Source organism: Oncorhynchus keta, chromosome 23 (genome assembly GCF_023373465.1).
Source record: "Oncorhynchus keta strain PuntledgeMale-10-30-2019 chromosome 23, Oket_V2, whole genome shotgun sequence".
NCBI classification, from domain to species: Eukaryota; Metazoa; Chordata; class Actinopteri; order Salmoniformes; family Salmonidae; genus Oncorhynchus; species Oncorhynchus keta.
The window spans coordinates 933,925-946,661 of NC_068443.1; the positions used below are offsets into that span (position 1 = coordinate 933,925).

Sequence of the window (12,737 nt, forward strand, 5' to 3'; positions counted from 1 at the left end):
TCCCTCTGGTCCCTATGGTGACTGTGGTCCCTCTGGTGACTGTGGTCCCTCTGGTCCCTCTGGTGACTGTGGTCCCTCTGGTCCCTCTGGTGACTGTGGTGACTGTGGTCCCTGTGGTGACTGTGGTCCCTCTGGTGACTGTGGTCCCTCTGGTCCCTCTGGTGACTGTGGTGACTCTGGTCCCTCTGGTGACTGTGGGGACTGTGGTCCCTCTGGTGACTGTGGTGACTGTGGTCCCTCGGGTGACTGTGGGGACTGTGGTCCCTCGGGTGACTGTGGTCCCTCGGGTGACTGTGGTCCCTCGGGTCCCTCGGGTCCCACGGGTGACTGTGGTCTCTGTGGTGACTGTGGTCTCTGTGGTGACTGTGGTCCCTCGGGCGACTGTGGTCCCTCTGGTCCCTCGGGTCCTTCGGGTGACTGTGGTCCCTGTGGTGACTGTGGTCTCTGTGGTGACTGTGGTCTCTGTGGTGACTGTGGCCCATCTAGTCCCTCTGGTGACTGTGGTCCCTCTGGTGACTGTGGTGACTGTGGTCCCTCTGGTCCCTCTGGTGACTGTGGTCCCTCTGGTAACTGTGGTGACTGTGGTCCCTCTGGTAACTGTGGTGACTGTGGTCCCTCTGGTAACTGTGGTGACTGTGGTCCCTCTGGTGACTGTGGTCCCTCTGGTAACTGTGGTCCCTCGGGTGACTATGGTCCCTTGGGTGACTGTGGTCCCTCGGGTGACTGTGGTGACTGTGGTCCCTCTGGTAACTGTGGTGACTGTGGTCCCTCTGGTAACTGTGGTGACTGTGGTCCCTCTGGTAACTGTGGTGACTGTGGTCCCTCTGGTAACTGTGGTGACTGTGGTCCCTCTGGTAACTGTGGTGACTGTGGTCCCTCTGGTAACTGTGGTCCCTTGGGTGACTATGGTCCCTTGGGTGACTGTGGTCCCTCGGGTGACTGTGGTGACTGTGGTCCCTCTGGTAACTGTGGTGACTGTGGTCCCTCTGGTAACTGTGGTCCCTCGGGTGACTGTGGTGACTGTGGTCCCTCTGGTAACTGTGGTGACTGTGGTCCCTCTGGTAACTGTGGTGACTGTGGTCCCTCTGGTAACTGTGGTGACTGTGGTCCCTCTGGTAACTGTGGTGACTGTGATCCCTCTGGTGACTGTGGTCCCTCGGGTGACTATGGTCCCTTGGGTGACTGTGGTCCCTCTGGTAACTGTGGTGACTGTGGTCACGTCAAGGCTAAAGAAAGCATACTGTATGTCATCTGACAAGGCCTAACAATGTTGATTTACTGTTAAACAAATTCCAAGCTTTACACTTCTTCCCCCAATCATTTTTTTCTACGATTAATTTAATTAATATGAATCATGAATGATTATTATGTACGAAACAAACTATTCACTTCCTCATTGTAGAAGTTGAAATTGAGTTCAATTACGGTTTAATCGAATCAAGTGAATTTAAAAAAAAAGTTATTTGTGAATCACAAACTCTAATTTTGGGGAAAAAAAGAATCGTCTTCCTTTTTGGATTATGTGACTATTTTGTAGATATTTCAAGTTAATTTGGGATATTTTAACTCAGTAGATGCTGGTCAGCCTGAAGACAACACTTTCTAAGGTAGATAAATATGACTAAACTAAAGGAAAGATACATTTCCTCAAGAAAATGTGTTGTGCTTCAGCTGTCTATAAAAAAAGATGTGCTAAATGTAAATTCGAGTTGATTAGAAGCTGGAAAAGAAGTTTGTGAGAGTAAGAACAGGTCTGATTACCTCAGTAGACTGTTATATATTTCAGCTAGCATATAAATTATACAATATTATGTATGTGTGTCTTTTCGGAGTCAAATTTCGGTTGGACGTTGTGTTGACCAATAAAATGATCTTAATCTATGAATCTTAACTTCTTAGTGATCCCTTCGCGCGCGGGATTGATTTGACAACACCCAGTGAAATAGCAACGCGCCAAATTCAAAAACAGAAATACTCATAATAATAATTCATAAATCATACAAGTGTTTTACAAGGGTTTAAAGATGAACTTCTTGTTAATCCAGCCGCAGTGTCAGATTTCAAAAAGGCTTTACAGCGAAAGCAAACCATGCTATTATCTGAGGACAGCACCCCAGCAAACATACACATGAAAATCATAATTCAACCTGCCAAGCGCAACACAAAAGTCAGAAATAACGATATAATTCTTCTAATCCTTTGAAGATCTTCTTCTGTTGGCATTCCAATATGTCCATTAAACATCACAAATGGTCCTTTTGTTCGATAAATTCCATCGTTATATCCCCAAAATGTCAATTTATTTGGCGCGTTTGATTCAGAAATACACCGGTCCCAACATGACTACAAAGGATCTAATAAGTTACCTGTAAACTTGATCCAGACATTTTATAACAACTTTCCTAATACAACTTTAGGTATTTTTTAACGTAAATAATCAATACAATTTAAGAAGGGATAAACTGTGCTCAATAGCGGATTAAAACATCATGGAGCTTTCAGGTCTTCTCTAACAAACAGTACACTTCACTCGACCCTCGTTCTGAACAGGGCTACTTCTTAATTTCTCAAAGGAAAAACATCAACCAATTTCTAAAAACTTTTGACATCCAGTGGAAGCGATAGGAGCTGAAAGCAAGTGCCTTAGAAATCTAGATCCCCATAGAAAACTCATTGAATAGAGAGTGACCTCAACAAAAAAAAAAATCCTGGATGATTTGTCCTCTGGGTTTCTCCTGCCAAATACGTTCTGTTATACACAGAGACATCATTCTATCATTCTAGTGTGTTCTATCCAAATCTACTAATTATATGTATATCCTAGCTTCTGGGCCTGAGTAGCAGGCAGTTTACTTTGGGCCCCTCAGTCCTCCAAATGTCCGAATACTGCCTCCTCGCCTTAAGAAGTTTTCATCTCGAGATACCTCTGCCTAAAACTCAGCCAGGATTTCAATGGTGCTATACCACTTCTGACACAATGACGTTCATTTAATTAAAGAAAGAAAAATGTATTTAGTATTCATTCATTTAACATGGCAAGTCAGGTAAGAACCCCGCCCTATCGTACTCCCTATCACGGCCGGATGCAATACAGCCTGCATTTGAACCAGGGACTGTAGTGATGTCTCTTGTAGTGAGATGCGGTGCCTTAGACCGCTGCACCACTCGGGAGCCTTAGGAGGGGTACCCTGACCAGGACTGGTCCCTGTGACTGTCATTCCAAAATCATTAAAACACGAAAACCTATTGGTAAGGTCGCTAGGTGATGTACTAAGGTTGTTTACAATTAAATCAATTACATTTGTTCATATATTATATTTTTATTCGCTCGTCTCATTTTTTCAAAAACAATTATCTGTTAAACAGTAAATCAACTTTAACTTCCTATAAACTGTTTTTGTGATCGTGATCATACTTGGCCCTACCTACGTTTTTCTGAGGAATTGTAGACTCTGAGGTTTTGTGGCATTTGCTCTCCCCCCTCTCTCTCTCTCCCTCTCTCTCTCTCCCTCCCTCTCTATCTCTCTCTGTCTCTCTCTCCCTCTCTCTCTCTCTCTACTCTCGATCTCTCTCTGTCTCCCTCTCTCTCCCTCCCTCTATCTCTCTCTGTCTCTCTCTCTCTCCTCCCTCTCTCCCTCCCTCTCTATCTCTCTCTGTCTCTCTCTCCCTCTCTACCTCTCTTTCTCTCTCTCTCTCCCTACCTCTCACTCTCACTCTCTCTCTCTCCCTCCCACATCTCCCTCTCTCTCTCCCTACCTCTTACTCCCTCTCTCTCTCTCTCTCTCTCTCTCTCTCTCTCTCTCTCTCTCTCTCTCTCTCTCTCTCTCTCTCTCTCTCTCTCTCTCTCTCTCTCTCTCTGTGCCCAGGCGTGGAGCATCACGTATGTTAGCTGGCTGACGTTTGTGTTCCTGATGTGGTCGTGTATGTTGTGGATGGTGAGGGACCGACGTCGTTACACCATGCTAACCTCTCCCTTCATGGTGCTCTACGGGAACCTGCTCATTGTGCTGCAGTACATCTGGAGCTTTGAGCTGCTGGAGCCCGTGCCTGGACTCTTCCTCAAGAAGGACGTGCCCTTCAGTGAACTGGGATCCAAGGTAATTCAATGGGACCTAGAAGAAGGAACTGTTATGTCACTGTTTTTGGGAACTGTTTTTTGGAGGAACTGCTGAGTATGTGAAAGTACTGCAACTGTTGCCATTTAGGACAGGGTCACTTGTGATTCGTCATTTGGGGCGGAAGGTATCCTAGTGGTTAGAGAGGAGGGGCGGAAGGTATCCTAGTGGTTAGAGAGGAGGGGCGGAAGGTATCCTAGTGGTTAGAGAGGAGGAGCGGAAGGTATCCTAGTGGTTAGAGGGGAGGGGCGGAAGGTATCCTAGTGGTTAGAGAGGAGGGGCGGAAGGTATCCTAGTGGTTAGAGGGGAGGGGCGGAAGGTATCCTAGTGGTTAGAGGGGAGGGGCGGAAGGTATCCTAGTGGTTAGAGAGGAGGGGCGGAAGGTATCCTAGTGGTTAGAGAGGAGGGGCGGAAGGTATCCTAGTGGTTAGAGAGGAGGGGCGGAAGGTATCCTAGTGGTTAGAGAGGAGGGGCGGAAGGTATCCTAGTGGTTAGAGAGGAGGGGCGGAAGGTATCCTAGTGGTTAGAGGGGAGGGGCGGAAGGTATCCTAGTGGTTAGAGGGGAGGGGCGGAAGGTATCCTAGTGGTTAGAGAGGAGGGGCGGAAGGTATCCTAGTGGTTAGAGAGGAGGGGCGGAAGGTATCCTAGTGGTTAGAGAGGAGGGGCGGAAGGTATCCTAGTGGTTAGAGGGGAGGGGCGGAAGGTATCCTAGTGGTTAGAGAGGAGGGGCGGAAGGTATCCTAGTGGTTAGAGAGGAGGGGCGGAAGGTATCCTAGTGGTTAGAGAGGAGGGGCGGAAGGTATCCTAGTGGTTAGAGAGGAGGAGCGGAAGGTATCCTAGTGGTTAGAGGGGAGGGGCGGAAGGTATCCTAGTGGTTAGAGGGGAGGGGCGGAAGGTATCCTAGTGGTTAGAGGGGAGGGGCGGAAGGTTTCCTGGTGGTTAGAGGGGAGGGGCGGAAGGTATCCTAGTGGTTAGAGCGTTGGACCTGTAACCGAAAGGTTGCTAGATTGAATCCCTGAGCTGACAAGGTAAACATCTATCGTTCCGCCCCTGAACAAGGCAGTTAACCCACTGTTCCTAGGCAGTAAAATAAGAATGTGTTCTTAACTGAGTTGCCTATAAATTGAGGCACAATAAAGTCTATGTCTTATGCTAATGATTGGAAGTATGATCACTCTCTATCTTTATGTCCACATTCTGTGTTTCTCTCACAGAAAGTGTTTGTTGTTGTTGTCTGTCTCTAGGTCCTGTGTCTGTTGAGCTTCTGGCTGCTGCTGAGACAGACTCTGACAGAGAGAAAGGACAAGCAGAGAGAGGAGGATGCTGTACTCACTGACGTACATGTGGATGACCAACCCAAGAAGAAGAAGGGTCAGAGATAATATCACAGCTGCTCAATAAAGAGAGAAGAAGGGTCAGAGATAATATCACAGCTGCTCAATAAAGAGAGAAGAAGGGTCAGAGATAATATCACAGCTGCTCAATAAAGAGAGAAGAAGGGTCAGAGATAATATCACAGCTGCTCAATAAAGAGAGAAGAAGGGTCAGAGATAATATCACAGCTGCTCAATAAAGAGAGAAGAAGGGTCAGAGATAATATCACAGCTGCTCAATAAAGAGAGAAGAAGGGTCAGAGATAATATCACAGCTGCTCAATAAAGAGAGAAGAAGGGTCAGAGATAATATCACAGCTGCTCAATAAAGAGAGAAGGGTCAGAGATAATATCACAGCTGCTCAATAAAGAGAGAAGAAGGGTCAGAGATAATATCACAGCTGCTCAATAAAGAGAGAAGAAGGGTCAGAGATAATATCACAGCTGCTCAATAAAGAGAGAGATAATAAGGGTCAGAGATAATATCACAGCTGCTCAATAAAGAGAGAAGAAGGGTCAGAGATAATATCACAGCTGCTCAATAAAGAGAGAAGAAGGGTCAGAGATAATATCACAGCTGCTCAATAAAGAGAGAAGAAGGGTCAGAGATAATATCACAGCTGCTCAATAAAGAGAGAAGAAGGGTCAGAGATAATATCACAGCTGCTCAATAAAGAGAGAAGAAGGGTCAGAGATAATATCACAGCTGCTCAATAAAGAGAGAAGAAGGGTCAGAGATAATATCACAGCTGCTCAATAAAGAGAGAAGAAGGGTCAGAGATAATATCACAGCTGCTCAATAAAGAGAGAAGAAGGGTCAGAGATAATATCACAGCTGCTCAATAAAGAGAGAAGAAGGGTCAGAGATAATATCACAGCTGCTCAATAAAGAGAGAAGAAGGGTCAGAGATAATATCACAGCTGCTCAATAAAGAGAGAAGAAGGGTCAGAGATAATATCACAGCTGCTCAATAAAGAGAGAAGAAGGGTCAGAGATAATATCACAGCTGCTCAATAAAGAGAGAAGAAGGGTCAGAGATAATATCACAGCTGCTCAATAAAGAGAGAAGAAGGGTCAGAGATAATATCACAGCTGCTCAATAAAGAGAGAAGAAGGGTCAGAGATAATATCACAGCTGCTCAATAAAGAGAGAAGAATAAGGGTCAGAGATAATATCACAGCTGCTCAATAAAGAGAGAAGAAGGGTCAGAGATAATATCACAGCTGCTCAATAAAGAGAGAAGAAGGGTCAGAGATAATATCACAGCTGCTCAATAAAGAGAGAAGAAGGGTCAGAGATAATATCACAGCTGCTCAATAAAGAGATAATAAGGGTCAGAGATAATATCACAGCTGCTCAATAAAGAGAGAAGAAGGGTCAGAGATAATATCACAGCTGCTCAATAAAGAGAGAAGAAGGGTCAGAGATAATATCACAGCTGCTCAATAAAGAGAGAAGAAGGGTCAGAGATAATATCACAGCTGCTCAATAAAGAGAGAAGAAGGGTCAGAATAATATCACAGCTGCTCAATAAAGGAGAAGAAGGGTCAGAGATAATATCACAGCTGCTCAATAAAGAGAGAAGAAGGGTCAGAGATAATATCACAGCTGCTCAATAAAGAGAGAAGAAGGGTCAGGTAATATCACAGCTGCTCAATAAAGAGAGAAGAAGGGTCAGAGATAATATCACAGCTGCTTAAAGAGTGAAGAAGGGTCAGAGATAATATCACAGCTGCTCAATAAAGAGAGAATAATAAGGGTCAGAGATAATATCACAGCTCTCAATAAAGAGAGAAGAAGGGTCAGAGATAATATCACAGCTGCTCAATAAAGAGAGAAGAAGGGTCAGAGATAATATCACAGCTGCTCAATAAAGAGAGAAGAAGGGTCAGAGATAATATCACAGCTGCTCAATAAAGAGAGAAGAAGGGTCAGAGATAATATCACAGCTGCTCAATAAAGAGAGAAAGGGTCAGAGATAATATCACAGCTGCTCAATAAAGAGAGAAGAAGGGTCAGAGATAATATCACAGCTGCTCAATAAAGAGAGAAGAAGGGTCAGAGATAATATCACAGCTGCTCAATAAAGAGAGAAGAAGGGTCAGATATAATATCACAGCTGCTCAATAAAGAGAGAAGAAGGGTCAGAGATAATATCACAGCTGCTCAATAAAGAGAGAAGAAGGGTCAGAGATAATATCACAGCTGCTCAATAAAGAGAAGAAGGGTCAGATAATATCACAGCTGCTCAATAAAGAGAGAAGAAGGGTCAGAGATAATATCACAGCTGCTCAATAAAGAGATAATAAGGGTCAGAGATAATATCACAGCTGCTCAATAAAGAGAATAGAAGAAGGGTCAGAGATAATATCACAGCTGCTCAATAAAGAGAGAAGAAGGGTCAGAGATAATATCACAGCTGCTCAATAAAGAGAGAAGAAGGGTCAGAGATAATATCACAGCTGCTCAATAAAGAGAGAAGAAGGGTCAGAATAATATCACAGCTGCTCAATAAAGAGAGAAGAAGGGTCAGAGATAATATCACAGCTGCTCAATAAAGAGAGAAGAAGGTCAGAGATAATATCACAGCTGCTCAATAAAGAGAGAAGAAGGGTCAGCTGGCTCTAGATAGTATCACAGCTGCTCAATAAAGAGAGAAGAAGGGTCAGATATAATATCACAGCTGCTCAATAAAGAGGAAGAAGGGTCAGATGATAATATCACAGCTGCTCAATAAAGAGAGAAGAAGGGTCAGAGATAATATCACAGCTGCTCAATAAAGAAGAAGAAGGGTCAGAGATAATAGTCACAGCTGCTCAATAAAGAGAGAAGAAGGGTCAGGAATAATATCACAGCTGCTCAATAAAAAGAGAAGAAGGGTCAGAGATAATATCACAGCTGCTCAATAAAGAGAGAGATAATAAGGGTGGAAATAGACAGCTGCTCAATAAAGTAGAAGAAGGGTCAGAGATAATATCACAGCTGCTCAATAAAGAGAGAATAGGGTCAGATAATATCACAGCTGCTCAATAAAGAGAGAAGAAGGGTCAGAATAATATCACAGCTGCTCAATAAAGAGAGAAGAAGGGTCAGAGATAATATCACAGCTGCTCAATAAAGAGAGAGATTATTAAAAAGGGGGGGGGTCAATGTACATTTTCCGGGTTTGATTATCAGCAGTGTTATGGCTCGGGGGTAAAAGCTGCTCAGGAGGCTTTTGGACCTAGACTTGGTGCTTTGGTCACAATACATTAAGTGTCACTATTCTACTACAACACACTATTCAGGTGTACGTGTGTGTAGAGTGTGTATATTTTGTGTGTGTGTATGTACCTGCGTGTGTGTCTTTTCACAGTCCACAATGTTCTATAAGGTGTATTTGTATCTGTTTCTTAATCTGATTCTCCTGCTGCATCAGTTACTTGATGTGGAATAGAGTTCCATGTAGTCATGGCTCTATGTAGTACTGTGGAATAGAGTTCCATGTAGTCACGCCTCTATGTAGTACTGTGGAATAGAGTTCCATGTAGTCATGGCTCTATGTAGTACTGCTCTATGTAGTACTGTGGAATAGAGTTCCATGTAGTCATGGCTCTATGTAGTACTGTGGAATAGAGTTCCATGTAGTCATGGCTCTATGTAGTACTGTGGAATAGAGTTCCATGTAGTCACGGCTCTATGTAGTACTGTGGAATAGAGTTCCATGTAGTCATGGCTCTATGTAGTACTGTGGAATAGAGTTACATGTAGTCATGGCTCTATGTAGTACTGTGGAATAGAGTTACATGTAGTCATGGCTCTATGTAGTACTGTGGAATAGAGTTATATGTAGTCATGGCTCTATGTAGTACTGTGGAATAGAGTTCCATGTAGTCATGGCTCTATGTAGTACTGTGGAATAGAGTTCCATGTAGTCATGGCTCTGTGGTACTGTGGAATAGAGTTCCATGTAGTCATGGCTCTATGTAGTACTGTGGAATAGAGTTCCATGTAGTCATGGCTCTATGTTGTACTGTGGAATAGAGTTCCATGTAGTCATGGCTCTATGTAGTACTGTGGAATAGAGTTCCATGTAGTCATGGCTCTATGTAGTACTGTGGAATAGAGTTCCATGTAGTCATGGTTCTATGTAGTACTGTGGAATAGAGTTCCATGTAGTCATGGCTCTATGTAGTACTGTGTGCCTCCCATAGTCTGTTCTGGACTTGGGGACTGTGAAGAGACCTCTGGTGGCATGTTCAATTCAAATGTATTTATATAGCCCTTCGTACATCAGCTGATATCTCAAAGTGCTGTACAGAAACTCAGCCTAAAACCCCAAACAGCAAGCAATGCAGGTGTAGAAGCACGGTGGCTCGGAAAAACTCCCTAGAGAGGCCAAAACCTAGGAAGAAACCTAGAGAGGAACCAGGCTATGTGTGGTGGCCAGTCCTCTTCTAGCTGTGATGGGTAGAGAGGAACAAGGCTATGAGGGGTGGCCAGTCCTCTTCTGGCTGTGCCGGTGGAGATTATAACAGAATATGGCCAAGATGTTGAAATGTTCATAAATGACCAGCATGGTCAATAATAATAAGGCAGAACAGTTGAAACTGGAGCAGCAGCACGGCCAGGTGGACTGGGGACAGCAAGGAGTCATCATGTCAGGTAATCCTGAAGCATGGTTCTAGGGCTCAGGTCAGTTGAAACTGGAGCAGCAGCACGGCCAGGTGGACTGGGGACAGCAAGGAGTCATCATGTCAGGTAGTCTTGGGCATGGTCCTAGGGCTCAGGTCCTCCGAGAGAGAAAGAAAGAGAGAAAGAGAGAATAAGAGAGAGCACACTTAATTTCACACAGGACACCGAATAGGACACGAGAAGTACTCCAGATATAACAAACTGACCCTAGCCCCCCGACACATAAACTACTGCAGCATAAATACTGGAGGCTGTCTTGAGGGGTATGGATGGGTGTCTGGTCTGTGTGCCAGTAGTTTAAACAGACCTCTGGTGGCATGTCTTCATGGGTGTCTGGTCTGTGTGCTAGTAGTTTAAACAGACCTCTGGTGGCATGTCTTCATGGGTGTCTGGTCTGTGTGCCAGTAGTTTAAACAGACCTCTGGTGGCATGTCTTCATGGGTGTCTGGTCTGTGTGCCAGTAGTTTAAACAGACCTCTGGTGGCATGTCTTCATGGGTGTCTGGTCTGTGTGCCAGTAGTTTAAACAGACCTCTGGTGGCATGTCTTCATGGGTGTCTGGTCTGTGTGCCAGTAGTTTAAACAGACCTCTGGTGGCATGTCTTCATGGGTGTCTGGTCTGTGTGCCAGTCATTCAAACAGACTGCATTCAACATGTCAACACTCACAAATGTAACGCAGTGATGAAGTCAATCTCTCCTCCACTTTGAGCCAGGAGAGATTGACGTGCATATTATTAATGTTAGCTCTACGTGTACATTTAATGGCCAGCTGTATTGCCCTGTTCTGGGCCAGTGGAGACGGGGTTCGAACCTAAGACTGTGTTAGCCCGCTGACACACTGGATTTAAACCTGGGCTTCCTGCCTGCCACAAGACTTGTGTTAGCCCACTTGAGCTAAAGTGTCACGATCGTGGTATGAGTGAGACCAAGGCGCAGCGTGGTTCGCGTACATTCCCTTTAATAAAAGAGGGAACGCCGAACAAACCAACAAAAATAACAAAGGAAACGTGAAGCTATACAATATAGTGCTGACAGGCAACACAGTCAAGACCCCACACCAATATAGTGCTGACAGGCAACTACACACAGTCAAGATCCCACACCAATATAGTGCTGACAGGCAACACAGTCAAGACCCCACACCAATATAGTGCTGACAGGCAACACAGTCAAGATCCCACACCAATATAGTGCTGACAGGCAACACAGTCAAGATCCCACACCAATATAGTGCTGACAGGCAACACAGTCAAGATCCCACACCAATATAGTGCTGACAGGCAACACAGTCAAGATCCCACACCAATATAGTGCTGACAGGCAACACAGTCAAGATCCCACACCAATATAGTGCTGACAGGCAACACAGTCAAGATCCCACACCAATATAGTGCTGACAGGCAACACAGTCAAGATCCCACACCAATATAGTGCTGACAGGCAACACAGTCAAGATCCCACACCAATATAGTGCTGACAGGCAACACAGTCAAGATCCCACACCAATATAGTGCTGACAGGCAACACAGTCAAGATCCCACACCAATATAGTGCTGACAGGCAACACAGTCAAGATCCCACACCAATATAGTGCTGACAGGCAACACAGTCAAGATCCCACACCAATATAGTGCTGACAGGCAACACAGTCAAGATCCCACACCAATATAGTGCTGACAGGCAACACAGTCAAGATCCCACACCAATATAGTGCTGACAGGCAACACAGTCAAGATCCCACACCAATATAGTGCTGACAGGCAACACAGTCAAGATCCCACACCAATATAGTGCTGACAGGCAACACAGTCAAGATCCCACACCAATATAGTGCTGACAGGAAACACAGTCAAGATCCCACACCAATATAATGCTGACAGGCAACACAGTCAAGATCCCACACCAATATAGTGCTGACAGGCAACTACACACAGTCAAGATCCCACACCAATATAGTGCTGACAGGCAACTACACACAGTCAAGATCCCACACCAATATAGTGCTGACAGGCAACACAGTCAAGATCCCACACCAATATAGTGCTGACAGGCAACACAGTCAAGATCCCACACCAATATAGTGCTGACAGGCAAATACACACAGTCAAGATCCCACACCAATATAGTGCTGACAGGCAAATACACACAGTCAAGATCCCACACCAATATAGTGCTGACAGGCAACACAGTCAAGATCCCACACCAAAAAGTGGGAAAAAGGGCTGCCTAAATATGATTCCCAATCGGAGACAACAATAAACAGCTATCTCTGATTGGGAACCATATCAGGCCAACATAGATATACAAAACCCCTAGACATACAAAAAACTAGAGTACCCACCCTAGTCACACCCTGACCTAACCAAAATATATAGAAAACATAGATATCTAAGGTCAGGGCGTGACATTAGGCCTAGGCATCCAAGCTTAGGGCAGCAGGTAGCCTAGCGGTCGGAGTGTTGGGCCAGTAACTGAGATGTCGCTGGTTCAAGTACCAGTGCCGAAAAGGTGAAAAATCTGTCGATGTGCCCTTGAGCAAGGCACTTAACCCTAATTTGCTCCAGGGTTACTG

At 44.9% G+C, this 12,737-nt stretch overlaps 1 protein-coding gene across 1 annotated transcript in view; it reads left to right on the forward strand.

Annotated features, from left to right (window-relative positions):
* The window catches only part of LOC118377407 (piezo-type mechanosensitive ion channel component 2-like), a gene marked incomplete at its 5' end in the record, with an annotated part of 307,558 nt that overhangs the window by 114,280 nt on the left and 180,541 nt on the right, over positions 1-12,737 (forward strand). The window contains 2 exons of the mRNA XM_052477385.1: positions 3,867-4,097; positions 5,360-5,486. Coding sequence (XP_052333345.1) covers positions 3,867-4,097; positions 5,360-5,486 — 358 coding nt within the window. The remainder of the gene's footprint in view (positions 1-3,866; positions 4,098-5,359; positions 5,487-12,737) is intronic.